General features: G+C 58.3%; 2 protein-coding genes across 2 annotated transcripts in view; one reads left to right on the top strand and one right to left on the bottom strand.

The window, feature by feature from the left end:
* LOC105825468 (chromosome unknown open reading frame, human C10orf54) overlaps positions 1–12,759 on the top strand; it is a 22,846-nt gene extending 10,087 nt beyond the window's left edge. Inside the window, exons 2-7 of the mRNA XM_012663253.1 lie at positions 1,033–1,461; positions 2,179–2,235; positions 7,772–7,879; positions 10,257–10,284; positions 11,396–11,589; positions 11,765–12,759. Of these exons, the coding sequence (XP_012518707.1) occupies positions 1,033–1,461; positions 2,179–2,235; positions 7,772–7,879; positions 10,257–10,284; positions 11,396–11,589; positions 11,765–11,802 (854 nt within the window). The 3' untranslated portion in view covers positions 11,803–12,759. The remainder of the gene's footprint in view (positions 1–1,032; positions 1,462–2,178; positions 2,236–7,771; positions 7,880–10,256; positions 10,285–11,395; positions 11,590–11,764) is intronic.
* Positions 1–27,748, bottom strand: part of CDH23 (cadherin-related 23) — a 235,780-nt gene that overhangs the window by 49,063 nt on the left and 158,969 nt on the right. The window contains exons 29-32 of the mRNA XM_012663249.1: positions 24,245–24,394; positions 23,305–23,433; positions 22,141–22,269; positions 21,335–21,562 (exon numbers count right to left, since the gene is read on the bottom strand). Of these exons, the coding sequence (XP_012518703.1) occupies positions 21,335–21,562; positions 22,141–22,269; positions 23,305–23,433; positions 24,245–24,394 (636 nt within the window). The remainder of the gene's footprint in view (positions 1–21,334; positions 21,563–22,140; positions 22,270–23,304; positions 23,434–24,244; positions 24,395–27,748) is intronic.

Below are 27,748 nucleotides of genomic sequence, written 5' to 3'. Positions count from 1 at the left end.
AGGATGGGGCCTCCAGCCCCAGTACTCTGTTTTCAAAAGCCAGGTCTTCTGAGGGTCACCATGATTACATGCTGGAGGGCTGGGGCAGGGAAAGGGGACCAGGGGGTTGCTTCATCTGCTTAGGAACTAGGAAATGTTTCCAAGGTTGAATGGGGGCAGGGGCATGGATGAGATGACCTTTTGTGCATTCCTTGTCCCTGGCCCTGAGACATCTTGGGTTCCTGTTTCCCCGCCAGCTTGCCTAGGGCACCCTCTCTGCTGGTTGCAATCCTATCTGTCCATCAAGTTCAAAGACCCTCCGTCCTACAGGAAGTCCCTTGACCATCCCCAGAAGGCTTTTTCCTCCCTCCTCCAAGTGCCCTGAAGCCTGGCACCAGTTTGCCTTTGCGCAGGGGGTTCCTTTGTCACGAATGCAAACGTCATCTGCCCAGCTAGATGGTCAGCTCCCGAAGGGAGCCATGGGTTCAGCATCCAGGTGAGACGCGGCACCTGGTGCAGGCCCCACACATGCAGTGCTCTACTAGTGCTCCCTGATGAGGACCTGGGAGGACACATCCAGTCTTAGGAGTGGAAAGGAGCAGAAGGTGCTGATGGCCCCCAGCAGGGTGACCAAGGACAAAGAGCTGCTGTTCCAAACAGCTTTTCTGCCCCTTATCCTGCCTCCCACCCAAGAGGCTGGGCACGGAGGCTGGGCAGTGCCAGGGCCATGCTGGGCACAGCCATAGTGTCTGCAGTGGGGAGTGGGAGCAGGGCTCGTGCTCTACCTGGGAGAGGGACATACCTTGGCCGGGTCAACTGCCTCAGAGTGTCCAGGGCGCCCTCAGGTTGGGGAAGCTCCTGGGCTCCCCCCGCACAGCCTGGGATGGAGTCGGGTTCGTGTACTCACCGAGAGGCCAGGCTTAGGGAAGTCAGCTGACTCACCCCGGGCCTGCGGCTGGGGAGTGGCTGAGGCCGAGGCTCTTCCCCGCTCTGGGGGCACCAGGGAGTAGTGCTGGCTCAGGCAGGTGACGGGACTCTCCTCTTTCTGAGCAGGTCTGGTGGCAGCCTTCAAGGTTGCCACACCGTATTCCCTGTATGTGTGTCCGGAGGGGCAGAACGTCACCCTCACCTGCAAGCTCTTGGGCCCTGTGGCCAAAGGACATGACGTGACCTTCTACAAGACATGGTACCGCAGCTCGCGGGGTGAGGTGCAGGTCTGCTCGGAGCGCCAGCCCATCCGCAACCTCACGTTCCAGGACCTTCACCTGCACCACGGAGGCCACCAGGCCGCCAACACCAGCCAGGACCTGGCCCAGCGCCACGGGCTGGAGTCCGCCTCCGACCACCACGGCAACTTCTCCATCACCATGCGCAACCTGACCCCACTGGACGGCGGCCTCTACTGCTGCCTGGTGGTGGAGATCAGGCACCACCACTCGGAGCACAGGGTCCACGGGGCCATGGAGCTGCAGGTGCAGACAGGTGAGGGTGTCCTGCGTGTGACAGCCTGGGAGCACAAGGGGCCGCGTGTCTGATGGTGTGACTGTGTGTGACGCTGTGCGGGGTGGTATGTAAGGCTGTATGGGTGACACTGGCACTCCAGAGAGTGTGTGTGCGAGACGGGGTGGCCGTGGGCGTGTGGAGTGCGGGCGTGTGGTTAGCCGGTGTGATGGAGGAGGAGGGCGTACGTGGCTCCGTTTGTGACAGTGGAACTTTTTAATGTGCAAGGCTGCACGTACCTGGGCTGGGAGTGTGACTGTGTGTGACTGTGTGACTGTGCTAATGATGACGCCATGGCTGTGGCAGGTATGGGCAACAGCGGGACCAATGCACACCCTGGGGTGCGAGTCGGTAGATGGCTGTATGGCTTTCAGGGAATACGTGTGTGTGTGTCTGTCCAGGAGAGAATGCAAAGGCTGGTGGGAAAGGAAAGGCGGGTAGAGGTGTGGGCGCCAGCAGGCATCCACATGCCCCTGGGGGAGGCATGAGAACAGGCATGGTGAGAACATGCCAGGGTATGTGTGTGCGCGTGCGTGTGTGCGCGTGCGTGTGTGCATACGTGTGCAGGCTCCAGACGGGCCAATACTGCCTAGTGACGGCATGAGTACCTGTGACGGGAGGGGGACACTGGCCTGGACAGGCCTCCCTGTTCTCCTGGGCCTGACGCCCACCTGACGGCCCTTCTCTTTGCTCCCGCAGGCAAAGATGCACCGTCCAAATGCATCGCGTACCCATCCTCCCCCCAGGAGAGTGAAAGTAAGGGACCTCCCTCTTGCCCCTGTTGGGCTCTCTGCTCTCCTCTGTCCTCATCCTGGACCCAGACCCTGTTCTGAACTCTGGCCTCATCACCCCAAAGCCCTGGGCCCCTGTTCTCCTCCTCTGCTGCCCGTCCCTTTTGCTTCCTCCTTCCTGCAAACCCTCAAACCCATTCCCCTTCCACCTGGCTCTAGAGTCTCTGCTCCTGAGTCCCTGCAGGGGCTGCACCCTGGCAGTGCCCGTTGGCCAGGGGAAGGGCCCCGTGGCAGGTTCTGGGTGACACATGCTGCTGAGTGCCGCCCTCTCAACTGGGGAAGGTTGGGGGACTGTGGGAGTCCTCTTGCCTTAGGATTCAACTACTCAAAGTTTCCTTGTTGTGCGAGTGAGGTAGGGAGGGGGGCAGGCTCAGGAAGGGGAAGAGAACTACCTTTCCCGAGCTCCTACTGGGTGCCAGGCATTGTGCGAAGACCTTTTAAGCATTACTATCTCAGGGGATTCTTACAAGAACTCCACGAAGCAGGCGTCACCGTCTTCACTCTGTGAAACAGAGGCCCAGAGAGATGGCACAACTTGCCCAAACTCGCACCGCCGAGAGCAGCACAGCTGGGATTTGGTGGCAGCCCTCTTAGCTCTGCTCATTCACCTTCTTCCCAGCTTGGGGGAGGGGACAGGAGAGGACTGGGTGTGCAGCGCAGTGGGTGCGGCCGGGCCACTGGTGTTTGCCCAGAGGTGTCCTACCGGGCAAGGGGGCACTGCTCCAAGGGTGCCCGGGCACTCAGTCTTAGGGACGCCTCCCTCTTCTGAGAGGAGGTGGTCGTGGCTTCCACATCCCTCTGCCCACCCAGGCTGTGCCGGCGTCTGGTGTGCACCGGCCCCTGCCAAGGCCCTGGAGATGCAGAAGTGTCCAGGAGGACGTGCCCAAGAGCCTAAGCCGAAAGCGGGGCAGCTAAACTGCAGCCCCCGGCCAAGCTCACAGGCTGCGGCGGCTTTTCACTCACACTACTGCTTTTTCAGACCAACAGACAGACTGGCCAGGAGCAAAATAAGAATGTGCGTTTTGGTGTGAGCCACCACATGGGACTAAGAAGGCCTTCGGTTCAGGCCCCTGTCCCTGCATGCTGCAGAGCCAGGTGTCGCCTCACCCAGCCACCGCCACTGTCCTCACTTCCTCTCCGGGCGGCTCCCTGCTGAGGGTGGAGAGAGGACTCAGAGCAGCCCCTTCCCTCCCACGCAGTGGGCTCGTGACTGTGTGCGCACACGCGTGCCCGTGTAGGGGACGGGGCAGCCCACCCGGTGACGTTCACTTCCCCAGGGCTCCTTCCACTCTGAGCAACCACCGCAGTCCCACAGCTTCCTCCATGAGCTCTCGCAGGGCTGCAAGGCCCTGAGGGACCGTCCCCTCTGCCACCACCCCCACGTCACAAGGTGGGGAAACCAAGGTTCAGCGGGTGACGGGACTTGCTCCTGGCCTCTCAGAGCCAGAACGCCTGACTTTGTGTGCACACCTGCCTAGGTGCTGCGTCGCCTTCCCCTGGCAGCACCAGCTTCCCGAAAATTATGCTTTCAGTCTTGGGGACAGAGACAGAGATGTCAGAGGGGAGGATGCCAGGGAGACCAGGGGCAAAATGGAGAGGGAGTGGAGCTGTAGTTCATTTCTCCTGATCTAGACCCTAGAGCAGCAGCTGCTGGAATTCAGGGGGAAAAAAGCCCCTGGGGACTTCCAGGAGTCACCCTCGGGCTGGTAAGAGCCCGAGGGTGATGTGGAAACCGTGAACCTGGCTGTCAAGAGTGGGCCAGGCACCTCTGCCAGGCACCTCTGCCCTTGGGTGTTGACATTTTCGTCCCTCTCTCTCTGCATGCATCAGGGATGCAAAGCCTTGCTCTGGCCCTCACTCCCTCGAGCCACTGTCTGTAGCAGATTGGCTGCTTGAGGACCAAAGGGACATCCTTGCTTCTGTCCCAGCGGTTGAGGGCAGGGGATGGCTTCGATGACCTCTCAAGTTCCCTTCCAAACTCTTGGTTCTAACAGTCTGGCGACTTGGCACTGTGGCAGACACGGTCCCACATGAGGAGAAACTCGGATGTACTTTTGGTTGGGTGTGGGGGCTTTGGACAGCACGTGTCTTCTCTGGGTACCGTTTCCCTACTAAGAATGGGAGCAAGTGTGTCCCTTTTCTTCTAACAGGGCGGCATTCAGTGTTATCTAAGGGGCTGAATCAGGGATCAGAAGCTCTTATGTCCTTGGGGCCTAAGAGCTGGTGAGTAAGACAGTAGGGAGGGGTGGGGACTGTGGCGAGTCCCCAGCCGCCAGTCTAAGGGCACTGTCGCCTGCTGTGTCAGCATGGGGGCCCAGGGTTTCCAGAGCCACTAAATCTTCAAGCAAAGCCAGAAGCCAGATTTTACGTGTACTCTCTTAATCATAAAATGTTGGCAACTAAAAAAAAAAAAGTACTATGTGGGGCATAGTTGCAACCTGAGTCCCTTCTAGTGAAGGCCATGTGGTGGAGTGGTCAGGAGCACAGATCTGGAATCAGCCAAGCTGTTAACCTCTCTGCGCCCTCCTTTTCTTATATGTAAGATGGGGATGATTATAAGTACTTGCTTTCCAGGCTTGTTATGAGGCTAAAATGAGGCACTTATGCCAAGCGCTGAGGACCACGCCTGGCACAGAGTACACGCTGTGTAAGTGTTGGCTATTATTTCTTCTGGTTGCACAATTCCAGGCCTGACTTTCCAAGTCGACTCATCCATTCCCCTGTGCCAAGGCAGGATGGCAAGTGGATGGTAGCAGACTGTGGACATGGTCCTGTTTTCTAACAGTTTTAGAAATACTTGCCCGGTGGCCAGTGTCACTGTGCTTAGTGGGCCCAGGGCTGGCTGCTGGGTGTTGCTGTCTACTATTCTTACCTTTGGAAAGGCCCCTCTGACAGGTGCTCTGCAGCCAGCCGTGTTACCCAATCAGTTTAATGATGCTTCTGGCCAAGATGTTCTTTGAGTTTTCCTTCTCTAAGTTCGGCCCAAGCCTCTTAATGTTATCCTTGGGAAGTAGGAGGGTACCGGACTATGAAATGGCGTGAAAGTCCAAGTCAGCCTGAGGTGGGGGCAGGTAACTGGGGAAGTTGGTGCTGCATTGCCAAGGGGCTGTCGTTTTTCACTGAGCCCAGGGAAGGGGGCTGGGCAGCTCATCTCCCCACGCAGGATGTGCTGTCTGCTTTCGCCTGCCTCCACCCTGGGAAACCAGTCAGCCCTGGCCTCAGCAGCCAAACTTCCTCCTCCACATATGCCCACAGGGTACCTGGCAGGCCCTGGACAATGATGGAGCAGACTGGGCCCTCCCATCCCACCCTGCCCTATAAGGGCCTGGCACACTCCTCAGTGTGGTGTTGGCAGCTGCCTCTGCCAGCGCCCGATCACCTTCCCAGGATAAGTCTGGCTCTGGACGGTAACCAAGAAGCCATTACCTGCCTCCAGTGGCTGCCAGCCCAGGCACTGGCCATGCTTGGGGCAAGGAGTGGGGAGGCTGGGCTCTGCAGAGATCCCCGTGGCTTCAGAGGGCAGTTGTCCCCACAGACTTGACGCCAAACCTCTGCCCCTCGCCCCAGCCTCAACTCTCAGCCCAGGCTGTACGGAAGCCTCAGGCTCTCGAAGTGAAACCATGTCCCTAGAGGGGCCACAGCGGGGGAATCTCCACCTGGGGACAAGAGTTAGGCAGGGAGGTCTGGCCAAGCCCCCACGGCAGGCAGGGAGCAGGGAGCAGGGAGCAGTGAGCACCTGTCGAACCTCACAGAACGTTGCTTAGCAACAGTCCAGGGGAGACCTGCTGTGATGACAAGAAAAGAGCGTTTGCAACTGGCTCCTCAGATGCTGTCCACAATAAGGCTCTTTGATGGGGGTTTCGAAATAAATACTGAACCGTCTGAGTTATAGAACGTCTTTACCTTCCATATTCCACATCAAAATGCAGCCTCGCTAAGATCTGCAGGGAACCTGCTGTCACGCCGAGCGGAACTTGCTTTGTAATTAGTGTAGCAACCGGTCCTGCACCAGTGGGTACTTGTAAAGTGCCTGAAAACAGTTTGTTCTCTTCTGCGGTCTGAACAACCCCCCTGAAAACTTGTTTACACCATCGGCTTGTAAAGCAACACAAAAACGGCCTTTATTCCCAAACAAGTAGTGCAAAGGCAACATTTAGACCACAGCCCATCCGCTTCCCAGAGCTTTCTGGGGCTAAGTTGACACTGTGACCAGGTATCCCAGCCCATCTTTTGGCCCGGGGAAGGGGTAAAATGGGGAAGGAAATGCGTTTATGCTGGTTGTGGCCTGAGGGCACTTCTGTTCCCAGCTAAACTTCTGCAGTCAGCAGATGGACTGAAATAAATCAAACCTCCCCACGCTGCTGGGATTATGAAGCGGTACAACCTTTTTGGAGGGCAATTTAGCAATAGCCTAAAAGAAAACGCACATACTTTTTGGCTCGGAGCTTCGAGGTCTAGAAATTTATGCACAGATGTACTTGCCCCAGTGAGCAAAGATGGGTGCACGCGGGGTTCACGGCTATGTTATTCGTTATGTCGGAAGTAGAAGCAGACGTATCTACCAGTAGGGATCTGTTGCAATAAATTTGGGGCGAGCTGTGTGAAAAAGCCCTGAGCAGAATGAGTAGGTCGCTGTGCTGGTACAGAACGATGTCCACGCTCTGCTCAGTGGGAAAAGCCATCGTCACGTGATCCCACATCTGCTGTACGGGCAGGGAACGTGTCTACACCACTGCACAAGGAGCTGCGGACAGTGACTATGCGTCCAGGGGAGGGGGAGACTTTCGAATATTTTTAAAATTTGTTATGTTTAACTTTTTTATAAAGGAGTAAGTTTAAAATTTAAAAAATGTCAGACAAGGATTCATGTTTCTCTAGTTCTCACTATAAGTTTTTTTCCCATGTCCTGTGTGGCGAGATCAAGGGGGGGGTTCCAGAAGCCTCACCCCAGAGCTAAGGGGTCTCTGGGTTGAGTTGAGGCTTTTTATTTATTATGGTAAAACCTATATAACACAAAACTTGCCATTTTAGTAATTTTAAGTGTGCAATTCAGTAGCATTAATTACACTCACAATGTTATGCAACCATCACTGCTATCTATTTCCAAAACTTTTTCATCACTTGGGCTTCTTTTGACCTTGAACTCTGTGGCATGGGGTCTGCGGAGGGCCTGATCCCTCTTTTCCGGGTGGTCCAGCTGTCCCTGTCCCTTGTGGGCCGGGATGAGGACTCTGTCTCCTCTCCTCCCTGGAGCTGCCTCAGCTGTCAGCAATAGGTCTCCTTTCTGTGCTCTGGGCCCACTTAGGGGATGGGCATGGGGCTCTCTTTGAAAGGAGGTCCCAGACCTTCCATGCTTCTGCAGGCCACTGAGGGTCTGGCTTTGGGGCCCTGGGTAAAGGTGGGTGCCCCCGCTGCTTGGCCTTCCCTCTCTGGGCCTCAGTTTCCCCTTGGGAGGAGCAGTGGGCATGGGCTTCACCTTGGCTGCCTCTCTGCCCTTCCAGACATCACAGCTGCAGCCCTGGCGACGGGCGCCTGCATCGTGGGAATCCTTTGCCTCCCCCTCATCCTGCTCCTGGTCTACAAGCAAAGGCAGGCGGCCTCCAACCGCCGTGAGTAGCCCTGCCTGTGTGGAGTGGGTGGGGGGTGTGCATGACCCGCCCCAGCCCCCAGCTCAGCTCCTGGGATTAGCAAAGACACGAGGCAGGCGCAGTTCCTCTCCACTGCAGAGACGGGAGCTCCTACACTCCCTGCAAGGATCTGGGTTCAGTGGCCGAGGGAACAGAAGGGAACCAGGTGTGCTATTTCTGGGGCGTGCGTGCCCGCCAGCACCTTTGACTCTCAGGCCGTGCTGGCTTGGCACTCAATAAATATCTGTGAGTGAATGAAGAATCATATGGAGTAGCTCAAATTGGTTTATAAAAATGCTGTCACTCAGAGATCTTACGGGGATCTGTTCTAAGGTATGGGTAGGCTCATTTTGTAATTAGTTGCAACTGTTGGGACAAAAATGACCCCTGGAACATCGGAAGTGGAAGGTTCCTTAGAGATAGCTTAGTTCAACCCTTTCCTTATACAGACGAGAAGCCCAAGATTGGCAGGGTTAAGTCACTAACTGAACATGACATAACTTGGTAAGAGGCAGAGCTGGGATTCGACCTCAGAGCCTTCAACTCATGCTCTTTCCAGGGAACGTAATTCCACCCTGTAATAAAACTTCATCAGCACGAGTGTCATAGCCAACAACCCCTCACTGACAGGAGTGCTGTACCGGGCACTTTGCCGACCTTGTCATATACATTTTCTCCTGTATTCCTCATCACAACTCCAAGAATTTGGTACTACCATTGTCCCCATTTTACGGATGAGCAAACTGAGGCACTACAGAGGCTAAGGAACTTGCCTAAGGAAGCACATAGTGACTGAATGGTGGTGCTGGGCTTCAAGTCATGGCCACAAATGCCATTCACCCCCCACCCCCGGGGTGACAGTGCCACTTGCCTGGCCCCTGACCCTAACTGTGAGCCTTGGTCAGTCTGAGTCCCCCGGGAGCAAACCTTTGCCCCTGTACCCCCTCCCTGGTCTCTTCCCCTCCACCTGGTTGTGGAAGGTAACTGAGGGAGGACTGCTATCACCAGGTGGCTTTTGGCTCACATCTGATTTCCTGTGGCCGGGCCCTAACAACTTGACACCCCTCCATCCCCTCATTCCTAGGGGCCAACCTGGACCCCCACAGCAGGTCACTTGGGGGCTGTGGTCACCTCACCCTTCCGTTCAGGACTCCCAGGTTCCTCTCAGAAACCCACCACGACCTCCCTACAGGAATGCCTGAGGCAGGGGTGGGGCGAGGGTTGGAACAGAAGAGGACCCAGGGCAGCCAGGCAGGGGGAGTGTGCGTTGGTGTGCTCTGTGCGGGAAGCTGGCCTGGAGGGCCTGCCCAGGGATGAGCCACACTCAGGAAAAAGAAAAAGAAACGGCTGGGAGCCCTGAGGAGGGCAGTTTGCTGGAGAGGCCAGCAGGTAGCCAGCTTTGGACCGAGCCTCAGTTTCCCCAGCTCTACAATGGGACCAACAGTCCTTACCCCAGAGCGTGGTGGAGAGGGTGAGATGCGGGAGTACGTGTCGCACACCTGCAGGTAGCCTGGCCCCCTGCAAAGCAGCCATGACTCTAGCAGATTTCAGGAACTTTCGTGTCACTTCCCCCTGTTTGTTCTGCTGTTGCTCCCCTCCCTCCCTGCCCGTTTCCCCATAGTCATTGGCAGCTCCTTAAAACGAGAAGGACCTGTGGGAGTACATGGGGTGCTCAAGAAAGAGGGAAGTTTGGGCCACTGCATCTAGCTGGTGGCCAGTTTGGGGAGTGGGGAACCCCAAGAGTGGGGCAAGGTAGCAGCAGCTTTGGGTGAGCAGCAGAAAGTGGGTGGAATGGCTGGGAAGCGATCAGGTGCTCAGACCCCTTAAGGTTCCCGTCTCATGCCACCCTGTTAGGCAACATAGGGGGTGGGACAGAGAGGACCAGGAGCTCTCCAATTAGGAACTGACCCTGGACACTCCCACCCAGTAAGTCACGGCTAAAGACCAGAATGTGGCTAATGTCCAAACAGGAAGCAGCACAGTTAGCAAATTCAGGAGCCTGGCCTTTGGTTGATAAAATTAATAAAACCCTGAGGGTCCGACACTGTACCTCAAGCCATAGGAGAAAACGCTGGCTGCCTTTGGTTTCCTGGTGGCAAACACTGTCCTACATTCTTGGAAAATGCAGACAGTTTCATTTATCAATGGTCAAAATGGGCCGCTCACTGAGACCCTACCGGCTGGACAGACATGCAGAGTGCCGCCAGACAGCCTCCCACGTGAACAGAGGTGGGGTCCAGGGCTGAGCAGGGCCCACCTGAGCTTGGCTCCCGCTCCCTGAGTGGCATCTGCCAGAGGGGCAGGGATGCTGCCTGGGGAAGCCTTCCCTCCTGTGACCGGCTTCTCTGTCTGTCCCTAGGCGCCCAGGAGCTGGTACGGATGGACAGGTAAGGCCCACGGAGACCTTCTTGAGAAAACTTGCCAGGGCCAGCTGGCAGGGAGGAGGTGTTTCTGTGCACAGGGCCCCTGTTCAGCTGCCTAGCACAGCTGGGCAGAGGAGCGTCTGCCATCTGCTGCTGTAGCCCACACATCTGTGCTGTTGGCTATTCTCCCGCCGCCCCTCGCCCAGCGGCTGAGCTCTGATTCTGCTGAGATGTGCCACACACCCTCCTTTAGGCCTCAGTGGTCAGCCTGGGCTAGGATGGGGATGGGGAGGAAGCAGCTGACCTGGGGCAGACACTGACACGTGCGAAGGAGGCCAGAGGGCCCAGCCCCAGCCCCAGCCCCAACCTGGGAGCCCTGGCTCCTCCCGGCTGGGCACCACAGGAGAAGCTGGCAGGCTGCTGCAGGCCACGAGGGCAGACACTGAAGAGACCCAGAGGGGGCAGCAGGCCGGGACGGAACAGACCGGGGGGTGTGCGTCGGTGCGCTCTGGGCAGGGAGCTGGCATGCAGCCTAGTCCAGGGGATGTGCTCAGGGGACGAGCCCCACTCAGGGACTCGGCCCCAGTACCTGCAACACCAAACCCAGAGCTTCTCTGGGGGTTTGAAGGGATGATTGTCAAGACGGGTCAAAGGAAGTCCTGTTGGCAGTCCTGCTAGCATCTCAGAGTAGGGGGGCTCTTTAGAGGTTGTCCCACTTCTAACTGGGAAGAAAAGAGAACCCCTCTCCTCAGCTCAAGAGAAGCTTTGGGACATTTAATCCTAATGCCATTAACTCTACTTACCAAAGAGAAACTTGTCCCTAAACTCCTGAGGCTGGTGTCCTGAAGCACCTTTGATGCCAGGCTTCCTGGCAGGCCGGGGCTAATGGTCAGACCGCAGGAAGGCGCTGGGGTCTGTCCTGAGGGCAGCCTTGCGGCCTCAGCTCGGGGCGGGTGGGAGAGTGCGGCCCAAGGCCTTTTCTCTGTGGGCCTGGCTCCTCCCTGCTTACAGGGCAGGATGCTGAGGCTTGGAGCTGGGGAGGGAGAGGAGGGGAGGGGAGGAGAGCTGGAGGCAGGGAGGGCAGAGCTCATACTCCGGGCAGCACAGATGACCTTCTATTCTGATTCCACGGCAGCAACACTCAAGGGATTGAAAACCCTGGCTTTGAGGCCTCCACACCCTCCCAAGGGATGCCCGAGGCCAAGCCCAGGCCCCCACTGTCCTACGTGGCCCAGCGGCAGCCTTCTGAGTCCGGGCGGCACCTGCTCTCCGAGCCCAGCACGCCGCTGTCTCCTCCGGGCCCCGGGGACGTCTTCTTCCCATCCCTGGGTAAGCATTTCCTGACCCTCGTAGCACCATGCCCTGCAAGGTCATGACCCCATGGCCTGCACGGCATCAGCCTCACTCCCCAGCCTCCCTGGGGAGTCCTCACAGCTTCAGGGTGTGGTGTGGGGGTGAGGGACAGAGGGGTCCCCTTTGACTTTGCTTCTCCTTTCTTTTGCAGAGCCTGTCCCTGACTCCCCAAACTTTGAGGCCGTCTAGACCAGCCAGGGGACAGTGGGCAGTTGTGGCTGGGTCTGGAGCAGGTGTATTTGAGCCAGGCCTGGCCCTCTGAGTGGCTTCCTTGGCCTTGGCCCTGGCTCCGTCCCTCTTGCTCTGAGTCCAGACTCTGAGACAGCCCTGATGCCCAGCCCCTCAGCCCTCCGGATGCTACAAGGGGGAAGGGGGCAGATGCCGGATGGCTCAGCCCCTGTCCCAAGGATGTTGGGGTGCTGGGATTCCCCGCAGAAACCTGAAATTCACCAGCTACAGATGCCAAATGACCTACATCCTAACCAGACTCAGAACCTCCAGCTCTGCAGCAGCCTCTCTCCACGAGCCTCGGGACCTGGCAGCCTCAATAGGACTAGACGTGCCACCCTCCCAGGCCCGAGGCACAGGGCAAGATGCGGAGGGACTCCTCCCCCCTGTGGTGACCTGGCTCCCCCATGTCACCCGAGGCTACTCGTCTGTCAGATCTACTCTTTGTACCCATGGGGGCACCGGGGCCTGTGTGCCTGGGCCTGCCCGCCCCCCGCCATCGGAGCCTTCCCCAGCTGCCTCCCACCAGCAGTTTCTCTAAAGACCTGTCAGCAGGTTAAGCCAATCCGGGGCTCCCACTGCCTGCATTCTGGTCTCCACAGTTCAGTGGCCAGAGACCCCGAAACAGGAAGTACATATTGGGGCACGGTGGCCACTGTGAGCCAATTGGCGTCTTGGGCAATCCTCGGCCAGGCCAGAGGTTGCACCACCCACCGCAAACAGCGGTGAGGGCAGGCGGGTGGGGCCTGCTGAGAAGGTGAGAGGAGGGGCTCCCTCCTCCCGCCCTCCCCGTCCCTGACTCCCACTGCTCAGCGTGGGCCATAGCAACGGTGCCACATAATGTCTTGTCCACACCGGGACACTTCTGGGTGTGAAAGGGGGGTGCTATTAAAAACGACATGGGGCAACAGGTGCAAACCCTGTGGATGGATTGTGAGAGCCGGGCTGAAACCCCCACTCTGCTTCTGAAGTGCCCAAGGCCTAGGGAACCCTCTCCCCGACCCCTGCCTTCGGCCTTCCTTTTCGGACAGTCTGTGCCTGGCCAGTCAGGTGGGAGGAGCCGGGTGGGTGTGTTCCCATATCCTGTATCCGGCATGACCTGGATTTGTTTTTATACATGTATGCAAGTGGAGTCCTTCGTGGAATTGTGACTGAAGGATTTTAAGGCATGGGAGAAGGGGGGGGTGGTCTCTGCACGCTCTAGGCTGGAAACACAGAAGGAGGTGCCTGGGAATGGGGAGGGGTGAGGCGGGCTGGGCAGACCCCCTCTAGCTTGCAGGGGGCAGGAGCCCTGGGCACTGCGGAGGGCACAGTCCCGTCTAGGCACGGGGCTTTTAGCAGCGACACCGGCTGTGCTGAGCTGGGCCTGGGGCTAGTACACAGGGCCCAGAGGGCAGGGAGAAGCCTGCCCCATTGCCGGGGGTAGGGGTGGAAAAGGGGAGCAGCTCTGGGCTGTCTGGCAGCAGTGAGGCCTGGACCTGCGGCTGGGGCCAGGGAGCCCCACCTGGACACGTGGCTCTGCTTCCAAGCTGCCTTGCTAGCCAAAGGCAGGGGTCCCGCTGTGCCTGGGCTGCGCCGCGGACCTGGGGGCCTTGAGCAGACGGTGAGCACCGGCTTCGAGATGAGACCCACACCTGAGTGGCCAGAACACTAAAACCCTCACTCCTGCTTTGTCCCTGGGGTCCCCTCTTCTACTCCATCTGCCTCCAAGGACACTCGGTGCCAGCCGCTGTAGAAAGGGGGTGCTGTTCTGACAATTCACGGGGACCCACAGGGCGGGAATTGGGAAGTGACACCTGCTCCAGGGCAGGGCCGGGCTGCCCCTAGGGTCAAAGGACAAGCTCAGGAAGAGTGTGTGCCCTGGCCCCTGGGGACGCTGGCCTGGCCCCAGCCCTCAGCTTCTGACCTCGAGGCAGAGACAACTTCTAAGAATTTAGCTGCCAGACCCCAGGCGCGGCTGCAGCATGGAGAGAGGGAGGCGGCCCGCAGCAGAACAGCCGCCACACTTCCTCCCCAGCTTCCTCCTGCACGGCCTCGGCTCTCTTCTTTGGACCCTCACAGTGAACGCGGCTCAGCTTTGTGGCTTCCTGTTTTCAGCGAAATTTACTCTGCGTTCCCGGTTCCATCTGCATCCATGCCCGTGAGCCCCACATGCGGCATGCTGGGGAGGGCAGGGTGCTGGAGCAGCCCTGCGTGTGGCCCGGGGATGGTGGTGCCTCAGATGCCAGCCCTGGTGGCGATGGGCTGGGGCGCATGGGACAGAGTTGAGAGTGGGGACGTGGTGGCCCCAGGGGGGCAGGAGGAGTGCTGGGGCCTGGAGGAGGTTTGCTTGGGAGCAGGGTGGGGCTGGGGTAGGAGGCTCCAGGTTTCTGGTCGTGTCCGAGGCCCTGGGGTGGGGGCAATCTGTGTTTTTAGGAACTAGTTCATTGTTAGGAGATCAGTCAGGAATTAGAGGCTGCCTTAACTATCTCCCGACATGCACATTTCATAGCGACTTCCTGCCTTTCTTCCCTCCAAGGGAGGGGCTGAGGCAATGGACTCTGAGGCACCATCAGGAGAAGTTTGCTGACGCAGTGGGGGCTGCTTGACACTCCCTAAAAACATGCCATGGAGGCCACTGGTGACTGCTGGTGGTCAGGCTGGCCCTGCCCGGGGAGGCTGTGGTGACAGGGGCGCTGGGTGGGCGTGCACGAGCTGTGGAACCTGCTTCTCAAAGACTCCCGCCTGGCCAGAGCTTCCCTACGCGCAGCAGCTCAGGGCCTGGGCAGAGGAGCTGATGCATGGCCTTCGTCACCGGTGCTCCGTGGTGGGGGGACTCGGGAGGATGCGGTGGGGCTGGGGCTTGCAGAGGTCCTGCCACCCACCCATCCCCACCAACTTGGGCACTGTAGTCCTGCCTCATGGAAGAGACCTTCCCGGTGGCAGCTGGAGCACTCCAGGGCTGGCCCAGCTGTGCTGGGGGCTGGGGGAACATTCACTCAGGGAGCTGCAGCGGGCAAAAGAGGAAGTGGGACTCCGACCAGGATGGTGGGTACAAAGGCCTCTTGACAAACAGACACTCACAGCCCGGCTGAGCATCTGGCCCAGCCCAGAGAGAGCACTGGCCGCCTGGCGCGTGTGCTGGGCATTCCGCGATTTGCACTGCTGCTCCTCTTACCCCACGGGCGCCATGTCTCCCTTACTGTTCTGTGAGTTCCGGAAGGGCAGGGTCCAGTAACAGTCTGGCCTTTGCACCTTGTTGCAGAGCTGGTAACTGACACACGGCTACTGCATGCTGGGCTGAAGCGAGAGGCAGAGTTCTGTTCTCCGAGCCGCTCACGACGGGCCGGCCGCCTCTGACTTCCCGGCAGTTCTAGTCCCTAGCAGCTCTGCCTGGGCCTGGCGGGACCTCCGCAACAGGCACGATGCCCTGAGCTTGTGCAGGCCAGGGGGCAGATCTTTCATTTTCTTTTGCAATTCTGATCTATTGGGTGACTTCCTGGAATATATTTAATACATCGAGAGGGATTCTGAAGTATGAACGTAGCTTACTGAGAAAGTGCTGAGATCGGCTAACAATGTCTGCCTTGGGCACAGGAGAGGGAAGTGGCAGTATGTGTCGTATCTTTGCCTTTTCTGTTGTCATATTCCGTGTCTTCCAAACCATTTTCACCTGTGCTACTACTTGTTTGAGGTTTCCCCCCGCTCCCCAACTGCCAAAAATCCTGGAAGGTTTTATTGTTCCCATTCAATGCATAGGGAAATTAAGGTTCTGAAAGGTTTGTGTCTTGTCAAAACAAGTGAATGGTGGAACTGGGACGAGAGCCTGGGTCTCCTGCTTCCCAGGTCTGTGCTCCTTCCTCGTCACTGAACTGAATGGCACCATAGGCCAGGGCTGGCTTAGCCTTCACCCTGGACTTGCCTAAGTGCATTCCAGGCCCCGGGAGATGAACCTCTGCCCACAAGTCCATGGCCCCACCTCACTCCACACCAGAAATGCTCCTATCTGTGCTCTGCCTGCCCTGCCTGGACTTCTCATGGGTCCAGAAGATCCTGCTGCTGTCGCGTAGGTGATTTCCACGTCAGCTCCTGCCACCCCCTTTTCTGCCTGGCAACTGGGAATCCACAGGACTCCTGAGACACACCGTGGCCCATGCACCCCTCGTGCTTGCATCAGGGCATGGGGAAGACAGAAACCCTCAGCCAACCACTGAGCCCCAGGGTCTCCTGGAGGAACTTAGCCAGTTGTATGTGCAGCATTTGGGCAGCTGCAGAATGCCCCTCAAGAAGCCAGGCCGAGGGAAGGGTCTGGATTGATTCGCGCTGGTCCTCCTGGGTGGAAAGCACAGGGAAAGGGCCAGGCTGGGGTTTCCTGACCGTAAGCCAGGGGAAGCAGGGTTCACAACGGCAGCAGGGCCCAAGTTTAATAAACAGAAGAGCCCGCTGCCCTCAAGACACAAGGTGGGCTGCCAAGACTATCACGGGGCTACTGCTGGGGACTCGTGTACAGAAAGGGGTACTGGAAGATTTTCTGTCCTTCTGCCTGGACAGGTGACTTTGGCAGGTCTCCGCGGCTTGAGAAGCCTGGCCCTGTTATCTGGGGCTGCATTACCTGATGGCTGTTACTCATGTGCCAGGGAGGCTGCGGTTAGGCCCTTCCTCCCTCCCCGGCCCCCTGCCAAAGTGCCTCTGATCCTGGGCTCGGCTCCTGACCTCCCAGTTGCCTTCCGTCCTTCCTCCCTGGGCCCAGCCCTTCCTTCGCTGGGGCCTCCCTGACAACCATTTAGACCCCTCCTCCAAGTCTGGCCTCCCTGCCCGTGGCCTGGAACTAGCCAGAGGCCCGAGGCTGCACAATGACTTCCCCTGGCCGGGTGGCACACCATTGTGTGGCGGGCCCGGGGCTGGCCCGGATGCCCCTCGTAGCACAGCTGTTCAGAGCCCGGGTGATGCAGGCTGAGGCTGGGTGGAGGCGGCCCAGGCTGTTTGCAGCAAAGTCCAGCTCTCAGGAAACTGGGGGGAGGAGGGTCTCAGGGAGGTAAGCAGAGATGGCGGGGCTCAGATACAGGATTTCCCTTGGCTTTCGGCAGGCTCTTGGCAACTGAAACCCAGGCCCCCTGCTTAGAGAACCTCATCTTTTAAGACAGGGACGCAAATGATGCCTCCTCCAGAAAACCTACCCTGGCTCCTAGCTCTGAGCTCTTAGCACCCTGCTACATCCCAGCGTGTCAACTCTGCTACACGTCCTTCCTCCACCAGACTGGAGGCTACCGGAGGGCAGACCTGTGCCTGACACATCTCTGGCTTCCTAGCCTCTAGTTCAGGCCCGGCACGTAGTTGTTGGATGAATGAATGAATGGATCTCGCATGCCCTTGTCCTCTGGGAAGGCTGATCCTGTGCCAGTGAGGGCTGGCTTGAAACCAGACAGGTAATTGCAGGTGGGAATAAAAGGGAGGGTGTGCGCCTGCCAGGTTTCTCTGGACAGATCTGTGCAGGGTGGTACTTGCCCTGTGACCCCTGGTAGACTGTGGCCCCCCTTCCTGGAATCTCAGGATGGCTGGCCTGATGCTGCTCAGGGCGCTGGTTGCTCCAGGAGAGGCTGGGATAATCCTCCTGCCTCACACACCCATTCAGTGAAATCTGCCCACTGACGGAGAAGGGCCCTGCTCTGGTCACCTCTGGCATGGCCCTGCGCTCTGTCCTTGGGGACACTCGTGGCCCTGAGAGGGGTTCACTGCTGAGAGGTGAGGGTCTGGTGCTCTTTGGAGGCAAATGCCAATCACAGCAGGCATTGACTGCAGGGCTCCAGCTTGCCAGCTTCTGCCCCGTCCCCTCCCTGGCTTAGCCAGGCCAGGAGGGAATGGAGGGGGCTCTTAAGAAGGCAGTGGGGCTGCAGTGAGCTGTGACCACGCCACTGCACTCCAGCTAGCAACAGAGCAAGACCCTGTCTCAAAAAAAAAAAAAAAGGGCCAGGTGGGATGGTGGCTCACACCTGTAATCCCAGCACTCCGGGAGGCTGAGGCAGGAGGATTACTTGAGCCTAAGAGTTTGAGACCAGCCTGGGCAACATAGAAAGACCCCATGTCTACAAAAAATAAAAAAAGTTAGCCGGGAGTGGTGGCATATGCCTGTAGTCCCAGCTACTTGGGAGGCTGAGGCAGGAGGATCGCTTGAGCCCAGGAGTTTGAGGTTGCAGTGACCTACTCTGGCACCACTGCACTCTAGCCCGGGTGACAAAGCAAAACCCTGTCTCAAAAAAAAAAAAGAGGCAGCGATACCAGCCTTTGGGGCGAACCCCAAATAGACCGTCACAGGGAGGACGTGTGGACAGAGAGCCCTGCCTGCTCTGCTCCGAATGCTGCCTGGGCCTGCACCACCTGTGCCTCCCAGAACCCGCCTGCTCTTAGGGCTTTGTTCAAGCTGACCCCCAGAATATGTCTGTCGCTTGGCTGTGCTGACTGTGACTGACTGGCCGGACTCAGCCCAGGTGGCAGCTCCTCCAGGAGGCCGTCCCCAAGCTCTTCCAAGGGCCCCATCTGCACTGCGGCCCCTGCACATGGATGTCCTCATCGCCTTCCTTACTCGGCTGCATCTCTTCAGGCCACGGACCTCATTGTCGCCATCCGCCTCCAGTGTCTGGCACACAGTGGGCACTCAGGGAACAATGGCTGAATGAATGAATGAGTGAATCAGTGAATGAATGAATGAACGAATGTGGTCGAGTGCTAGTTTCTCAAACTGTGCTCCTATGGTCACTGCAGCTCTTCACTGAGGTGTCCCCTGCAAAAACTAGCTTGAAGAAAAAGGGGGAAAAATCGAAGAAGGGCTGGATTCTTTTCAACTGAAAATTTTTTTCCTATAAATCTTTTTCAAGTTGGAACCTGTTGCTGTTGGTGCCAGAATGGCAGGGACCGGCCTGTGGGGAGGCGGTGCGTATGGTCCCCGCGGGGCTGGGATGGGTCTCTGGCTGACAGATGGAAACTCCTTCTGGCCATGGGGACCAATCCTAAGTTTTCTGGGGACTGTTGGATAGTGGGCCACCTATTCTGGGTGTTTAAATGTGGCTGGGGTGATTTCCCATTTCTTCAGTTCCCCTTTTTTTCTGGGAACCAAAAGGAAGCCCGATTTTGCCTCCAAACCTCAGGGTCCTAGAATGTATGTGTTCCACCAACTGCCGCCCTGGGAAGCTGTAGGACTGTGGGGGTGGGAGCGGCATGCTGATGGGTCTATGTCAGGATCGGGGAGGGCAGTGTGGCAAATACTGTCACATTTTGCCTCACCCCAAATCTGTTCTCTGCCCTGTCCTCACTAACAGAGTCCTGCTTTTGTGTGGGGGCAGCAATGTATCTGGTCTCCAATTAATAAGCCAATTGTGAAAATCCTGTCCCTCATTTTTTTCTAATCTCCCTTGTACCTGGAGTACCCATATGACACACTTCTGGCCAAGGAGACATAAACAGAATCCTGGAGGGTGGTTCTAAGAAATCTTCTGCTTTCCTGATATAGGGGCAGAAGTAGCTGCCCCATCTCTTTGTCTTTTTGTCACCTTCCTGCCTTGGATGCTGACGTGATGCCCGGAGCTACAGCAGCTATCTTGCAACCATGAGGGAAAGGCCAAGACCATTAGCTCTGACATCACTGAGCATGAAGTCAACATTTGCAATTTTCTCCAGAGTTTTTGTTACATGAGAAAATGCATTCAGATTTATTTATGGCTCTACAGTTGAGTTTCTGTTACTTGTAGCCAAATACATCACCGATGCTATTGGAGGGATGATCACAAGTCGATCCACTCTGAAGCTAGGTACAGTTGCGGAGGGGTTATGTCAACACTGGGTCCTTCCATGTTATCGCAAGAAATGATACCCTGACCTGCCTCACTCCCACCCCGCCCCATTAGTTACCTGTGTCCTATCAATGTGCCTCATTTAGCCCACTGGGTGTGAATGACTGAAGTGATTAGTGGTGACACTGGACATCCCTGGGGCTGAGGATGCCTGGGGGCATCCTCATTTTCTGGGCTCCTCAGAACATGGTGAGAGCTTTCCTGGGATTATTGGCCCAATTTCTACCAACATCCCCAGAAAGAGCCCAGCCCAGACCTGGTGTGACTCCACCTCCCACAGTGCTGTTGGCAGAGGGGAGGGGTCTACCAGAGTCACCTGCTGTGGGGGAAAGGGACAGAGCTGACGCCTCATTTACAATCAGGATCCCTCAGGGAGACAGATGCAGAAATGTCCCAAATCCTTTACCCACTCTTTGCAATGTGACTTTGCAGGTCACTCCTTCAAAAGGCGGCATTTATTTCCCCATATCTTGAATCTGGGCTGGCCTTGTGGCTTGCTGTGGTTAACAGAGTGTGGCAGAAGTGACTTTGTGCCAGTTCCAAGCCAGGGACTCCAGAGGCCTTGCATGCTTCTGCCCCCCGGGGGACCCTGCTAGCTCCGCGTCCACAAGCATGGGCTTCGCCTTATGGAGGAGGAGCTGCCCCTGTCACCCCAGCTGATAGCCAGCAGACCCTGAGAAGCACAGCCGCCCAGCTGACACGCAGCTGACCACACACGAACGAGGGATTCCCACTGAAGAACCGCCCGGCTAAGCCAGGTCTGAATTGCCAGCCTGCAGAACTGGAGCTAAATAAGTCGTTGTTTTACACCTCAGTGTATTGCTCAGTTTGAGATGCAGCATTATTGCGGCAATGGATAGCTGATACCATCCTCCTCCTCCTCATGGTTTACCAAGTGCTTCCAGACATGAGCTCATCTGATTCCCCAAACACCACCTATGAGATAGATACTATCTCTCTTCTGCAGATGACAAAACTAATATGCTCAGAGGTTCTGACTTGCTCGTGATCATGCAGCCAGCTCACAGTGCTCCTGACTCCAAATTCCCCGGTCTCAATTACAAACTATGCCCACTGCAGCTCGTCACCGCCGACAGTCACCCAGCCCCTGGGGCCCCCAGGTCCCCACCCGCTTCTCCAGCCTTGCAAACCTTGAGAACTGCCTTGGGCAGTAGCCTTGTTCATTCGAGCATCGGCCCGAACCACGGATGTCAGTCTCTTCCCACCCTGACGTGTTGTGACGGCATGTCACCCCACACGACACGGGGAAGAGGGCCAGAGGGGCGCCTTTCGCATAAGGCACCGCCACACGCGCGAGTGCGGCCCGACGGTGCACAGCTCGGCAGGTGGAGTAGGGGCTGGATTCACACCTCCCTGGGCTGGGCCCCAGTGTAGACGCTCAACCCGCGCCATCCCATAGCGCGGCTCTGTGAGGACCCAGAGGACTAAGTAGAGACTCAGAGTAGCTGCGGCCCCGGGCGAAGGAGCACCCAGCTTTGCACGCCACAGGCCCTCCACAGGTACGCGGGCGCTCGTGGGCTAAAGGCCCGACTCGGCGGGCAAGGATCCCCCTGCCGCGGGGAGTTCCACCTGGCCCATCTCGCTTCCCTGGCACAGAGGCAGAGCTGCCCGGCCCGCCCTCCCCTCCCTGCGCCACCCCCGTCACTCACCGACAGGGTGGGGGCGCCCTCGTCCTCCACGGTGACCACCAGGTGGTAGAAGCTCTGGCGCTCACGGTCGGGCGGGGCGGGCCGCGTGGCGATCTCACCGCTGATGCGGTCCATGCGGAAGGTCACGTCCTCGTTGCCCTCGGTGATGTAGTAGGACAGGACGCTGTTGATCCCAATGTCGCGGTCGGTGGCCCTCACCTGGACCACAGCAGTGCCTCCGCCCACGTTCTGGGAGGAGAGCAGGCACGTGGTCATTCTGGAGTCGAGGCGTTTGGGGCAAAGTCTAGCACCTGTTCCTGGCAGCCCAGCGGCTTCCCCTGGACAGAGCTGTGGGCTCCTGCCTACAACCTAGGAGGCAGGTACTGCTGTCCCCCCCACTTACAGGTGGGAAGACTGGGGTGCGGGGAAGGAGCGTGCGCAAGTCCACACAGCCCGCCTGTGGGCCGAGCCGGGGGCGTGTGGCCCCAGAGACGGACCTATCTCATGCCATCCTGACTCACGAACGTCCAACCTGGCATGACACCCAGCAATGCCCGGGCGAAAATTCTCCTGGACTGGCTCCGTCTTAGGACTGAATAATAGATACATTTTTTTATAATATAAAAAATAAGATTTCTTTTTATGAAAAAGCAGTTCTCCCAAGGTAAACTTCAGTTCTCTGTTAGGGGAAAGGCAACTTTCTTTTCTCTTCTCGCTTCTCCCCCACCACAGAAAGGCACCGAGGCCCAGGCCCAGGCTAGGGTCACGTGTGTAACTAGGAATGAGCCACAGCTCCCAGCCTCAGTGGACGCCAGAGCTGCGCTCACCTCGTTGACGCTGACATTGTATCCAAAGGGGCTCTCGATCACCGGAGGGTTGTCATTGATGTCCAGGACGGTCACCTGCAGGATGTGGTCCTTCGTCCGTGGAGGGGTGCCACGGTCGGAAGCCACAACCTGTGCGGGGGAGAATGACTGTGGTCACATGGAGTCTGAAAGGGCTGTCCCCTCGGTGGGGAGGACTTGGGAGGTCAGAGAGACTCGCTGACCCATCCCTGCCCGTGGGTGGCCTGGCCAGCCCTGGGCTCTCCCCAGAGCTTTTATCTTCTGCCCCATGCTGTGACCAGTCCTGGCCCAATCCTCGTCTGACTTGGGACCCTCAATTGGAACCTGACTCCAGTGTGCCCAAGTCTTTACCTCCTGACCCACCCCTGACTGTGTTCTGGGCTGTGCCCGTCCCTGAATCTGACCCCGGACCTGCAAACCGACTCAGGGCTCCTGCCTTTAGCTTCAAAGGCCCCTGTTCCATGCACTCAGATCTGGGCTCTGGCCAATAGGGAAAGAGCCTCAAAGAATCTTCTCAGCAATGCGCTGGAGTCCTGACCATGGGCCGAGCCTGTCCCTGGGAGCCCCGATGCTGCCCAGATGGCCGCGGGGCAGCAGTAAGTGCCGCAGGAGCTCAGGCCCTTGCAGGAGTGCAGCCCCGAGGTCCCCAGAGAGTCTTCCGCAGACCTGCCAGCCACAGCGATTCTGCAGTAACGGTGGCCTTTGTGGCTCCTCACACCTGCACTTGTTTCTCACCTCAGCAGAGGCAGGTCAGGTGGGGTGTTTTTTTTTTTTTTTGTACATTGCACAGATGGGGAAACTGAGGCCCAGACAGAGTAAGTATCTCGCCCAAGGTCACGTTGTGTTTGTGGAAGGGATGGGGTTCTCCCAGCTCCACCGGACCTTCCCTCCTGGCTCTTACGGCAGGGACAGGCACCTCGGCTGCTTCCTCCCAGGAATGCAGAGACCACTCCCCTCCTTGGTCGCCCTCTCCGGGGCAGCCGCACTGTGCTCTCAGCCCTGAGGGGTGCAGCCAGCCCCATGTGACTTGGTGACAGCAGGAAGCTGACCACCAGGGTGTGCTGAAAGGTGAGCTCCCTCCTCGATGGTCAGTAGTGGCCAGTCCAGGGGCTGAGCCAGCAGCCACCTCTCAAACTGAGTCCCCACCTTGAGGATATAGTGGTCCAGCTCTTCTCTGTCCAGGGGCCTGGCCACAAACACTTCACCAATGGAGTTGTTGGTGGTGACAATCTCAAAGGCCCCAGCGATGTTGCCAGAGGCCAGGGAAAAGACCACCTGTCAGGGAGGAGAAAGGGGGAGTGGTGAGGAGGTGGGGAGGCATGGTGGCCACATCAGGCCAAGGGGACCTGCCCCTGCCCACCCAAGCCCGCTGTTCAGCAAGGGTGTTTAGGAACACAGTGTTTTATGCAGACGTGATTTATGTCCCTCAAAATGGGTGTGGCCTGCCTAGTGAAGTGGCGCCATGCTTGTGGCAGGCTCCTGGGCCTGGGGGATGTCAGCACACTGGCCTGGGGCAACCAGCCAGGGTCACACAGTTTGCAAATGCTGAAGAGATTTGAGTCCACATTCTCGTGACCCCAGAGCCAGCAGGTCTCGGCCCCAGAGGTGTGCAAGCCATCTCTAACACCTCCTCAGACACGTCGCCTGATGCACAGAACAGATAACTGCAGTGTGAACACTGAGGTGCTTCTCCTGCACTCTGGGGTGTCCCGGCCTGGAGCGATGGGGAGTGCTTGTCTCTCTCAGGGGCCTGGGGCTGTGGGGAGGCTGGCCGCAGAGCTGGCACGCAAGGAGCGAGGTGCTGTGTGGTTTGTGCTATGGGGACGGAGTCACCTGGAAAATGTAGCCTCACTTCGGGGGCTGGCTGTCCACGTCCACTTGCCCCAGGCAGGGCCACCAGCCTGCACAGTTCCGGGGCAGCTGCGTGCCTCCTCCCTGACCACAGACTGGGCCGGGTGCAGGTGTTCTGCTCAGGGGCAGAGCCTGCATGAGCCTCCCCTTGGTGCCTGGTGACAGGGACGGCTTAGATGGCCTCTCTACCTGAGGAGCTGTGGGGGCCCCACTGGCTGTTTCGCTGGGTGCCTACCTGCCCGTTGCTGCCAGCATCAGGGTCCCGGGCCCTGACCGTAGCCACTCGCTGGCCCGCAGGGCAGTCCTCAGGAACACTGACCGCTGAGTCGGAGGTGAAGTCAAACTGGGGGCTGTTGTCATTCTCGTCCAGCACAGTGACGTAGACCTGGGGGTGAATGTGGTCAGAGACCCGCCACCTCCTTCCCCTCCCTGGCCCCAAACACCTATGTCCTGTGGGGGGTCCCGCTGGGACCAGATCCCCGGTCAGTTCCGGAATATCAGCGAGCTCTCAGAGCCCACCTAGGCCGATCTTGATTTACAAAGGGGGCCCAGGGGTGGGGGCGCCGCACACAAATCAGTGCTGGGGGCAGGGGGGAAAGGGGAGGGGACAGGTGAGGAGACCCCCAGAGGTCGTGGGGATGGAGGGAACTGGCAAGCCCGGCCCTGGCTAGAGGGGACGGAGGCTGGGAATGCTGGCCTGTATTGGCATAGCTTCCTGTTTTTCAAAAGAAACAAGGAATCTAGATTTTTAAGTGAAATTGGCTGACAAGTAATAAAGAAGAAAATGATGTGTGGGCCGACTAAAACACATCTGGTGGCCAGATACTGCCTGAAGGCCTCCTTGTTGGCAACTTCTGGGTCAGAGAGAAGGAATGGGCCCAGGGACAGGCCAGGCCACGAGGTGGCTCGGTGGTCCCTTCGGGGAGAGGGGCAGATGGGGACGGCAGGTGAAGTCCAACTGCCCGCTAAAAACCAGGCAGATGCACGCTGCACACCAGAGCAAAGTGTTTCATGGCCACAGCTCGCGCGGGTCAGTGAGCCCGGAAAGAAGGCCCATGTGGCTGACGCCGCCAGCCCTCGGACAGCCGCAGGCCACAGAGGCTGGAACCCCAGGCACCCTCGCGTTCCCTGACAGAGTATGAGTGGGGCTGGAGGAGGCTCAGGTTCTAGGAATCCCCGGGCAAGCCTCCTCCCACTGCGCTGCCCCGGGCCAGGGTTTGGGGCTCTCAGGCTCGCCTGCCTGTCCACACTGCGGAGAAAACGCCACTTCATCCTCTCTCCTGGCAGCTGCCGTCTCTCAGTTCCAGCCACGCTCCCGTCTTTAGGCAGCAGTCGGAACCTTACGGGAGCGAGCCTGGCTTCCCAGTAGGACCAACTCCACCCCTTACCAGCTGTGTGATTTTGGCAAAAGTTATTCAAGCTCTCTGATTTGCTATTTCCTTGGCTGGAAATCGGAATGAGAACACCTACCACACTGGGCTGCTGGGAGGAGCAAGTGAGCAGACAGAAAGTTAAGGGGTGTGCGTTTCTGTCCCTGTGCCCCCTTCCTGCCTGGCACACATTCATGATTTCCCTCACCAGGCCTCTGCCTATCTGTCAGGAATTCTGGTTAGGGATCTCCCTGAAGTCCCCAAGCCCCAGTCTGCTCCCTGTGAAATGGGAACGACAATGCCCATTGCACTGTTTTCAGGGCGAAAACAGACAAGGCCCCTGTGATCTGATCCCTCCAAACCCCTTCACTCTGGTCAAGGCCTTGTTTTGGCTCGCTGTGTTTCCTTATACCACAGGACCTTTGCACACGCTGTTTCCACTGCCAGAAATGCCCTTCCTGCTTGGCCGCAATAACTCCTGTGCATTCTGCAGATTCAGCTAGAGTCACATCCTCAGGGAAGTCAAGGAGGGTGTCTTATTATAGGCTCTCTCTTGGGGAATCCACTCACTGGTGTGATCGTTCGTTCAGTGTCTTTCTCTCACTATACCTCATGCTTGGGAAGGCAGGTGCTGGGTCTGGTTTTGGTTTCCCGCTGTAGCCTGGGCCCAGTGCCTGGCACACAGTAGGTGTTCCCCTTACGACCACTACTCTGATCATGATGCTGACTTCAGGGCAAGGGTGAGGGCTGCTGGGCCTTGGTGGGCCAGGAGGGGGACAGGGGCCCAGGTCTACGGAATTGGATAGGAGTCTGTGTCCCTAACTGGGGCCTTGTGGTCCACTCTCCGCCCTCCTCCCTGAAGGCCTGAGGGTGCTACCCAAGATCTCTGATAGCAGAGCCATCCTCCGCCCATCCTGCCCTTCCTGTCTGCCTGCCCACCCCTTCTGGGCCTCAGGGGCTGCCGGGACAGGGAGGAGTCAGGTGGAGGTGAGCTGTGGTTTGCGTTCCAGCCTCGCAGAGGAAGCGGTGCTACCTTAAAGGGCCCCTCCCCTGGCCTCCACCCTAGCACCTCACACAGTGTTTGGGGCTACCAGGGTGGTGTATCTGGGGCAGCGGCCTCTAGGAGCCTCTGAAAGGAAGCCAGGGCAGAACAAAGGGGGGTGGCCCTGTTTCCTGGAAGACAGTGAAGCAACTGGAAACACAGGGGCCCAAGCAGGAGTGTGTGCTCTGAAGCCCTTGCCAGGCAGGCAGCGGAAGTGGCTGCTTGGCCCACGGAGGGGGCATCCCGGCCATCCCTGCCGCCTTCCTCCCAGACTCCTCTCGACAGCCCAGGGGCGAGGGCCGGTTGGGCCCCCGTTATGGACGAAGGTGCTGAGGCTCACTAAGGCCCACTTCGCCTCCCTGAGTCTCAGCCCCTCTGGCCGGGAAGCAGGAGCCTCACTGGGAGCTGCAGGTCACGGCACTGCCCACCACCCACTGCCCAGGGCTTGCTCAGCACCACTCTCTGGGATCTCCTGGGGGGAGCTGGGGGGGGGCATGCTGATCACAGGCCCCCTCCACCCCACGGATGGAGGGCCCTTCAGCCATGGCCGAGCCACAACCAGGGCTGCAGGAACCAGGCACCTCCAGGGAGCCGAGGGCTGAGGCCCCCGGGCAGCTGTGTTCGGCTCTTAGCCTGGACACTGGTTGGCGTCTCCTCCTTAGGCTAATGTGAAAGGGACTCAGTGGGGAGTGACAACGTGACTGTGCCCAGGGCCGAGTGGGTGATGAGCCAGACGCCCCATCTGGGTTCCAGATGGCAGCTGACCCGACTGGTGGCTGCCCAGGCCGAGTGGATTGCAGAGTGCTCTGTGGTCATTGCAGGAAGCTGCACCCCTGGACCCCTCTCAGGTGGCCATCCCTGGGCCCACTCCCATTTCCAGCCCAGCTTGAGCCCCCCTGCCTGCCTCCCGCTTCAGGCTGGCACATGGCCCAGGAAGCTTGTCTGACATCTTGGGCCCCTGCAGGCCACCCTTCATCAAGTGCCCCTAGCATGCAGCCTTCCCTGCCTCTACCTGGAGGCTGTCCTGTGGGCAGCAACTCGCCCCATGCCCACAGCAGCGTTTCCGAAGCACTCTGGAGGCCCTGGCACTGTGCACCCCACTTCACAGGCCTACGCCATCATACCTGCCTCCAGGACTAGTTTACTAAGGGCTTCCTACACGCCATCTCCCGCTACTTTCATCACATCCTCTGAAGAGGGCAGGGATGCTGGCGTGACCCTCATTTTAGATCCGAGGAAGGGAAGCACAGAGAGGTTAAACAGCTTGCCTGTGACACACAGCCAGTGAGGAGCAGAGCTGGGACGAGGCCTCAGTGGTCTTCCATTG

The sequence above is a fragment of the Propithecus coquereli genome, unplaced genomic scaffold (genome assembly GCF_000956105.1).
Source record: "Propithecus coquereli isolate 6110/MARCELLA unplaced genomic scaffold, Pcoq_1.0 Scaffold80, whole genome shotgun sequence".
Lineage (NCBI taxonomy): Eukaryota > Metazoa > Chordata > Mammalia > Primates > Indriidae > Propithecus > Propithecus coquereli.
Note: the sequence above shows the minus strand (reverse complement) of the source record. Positions and strands in the feature narration are given on the sequence as shown.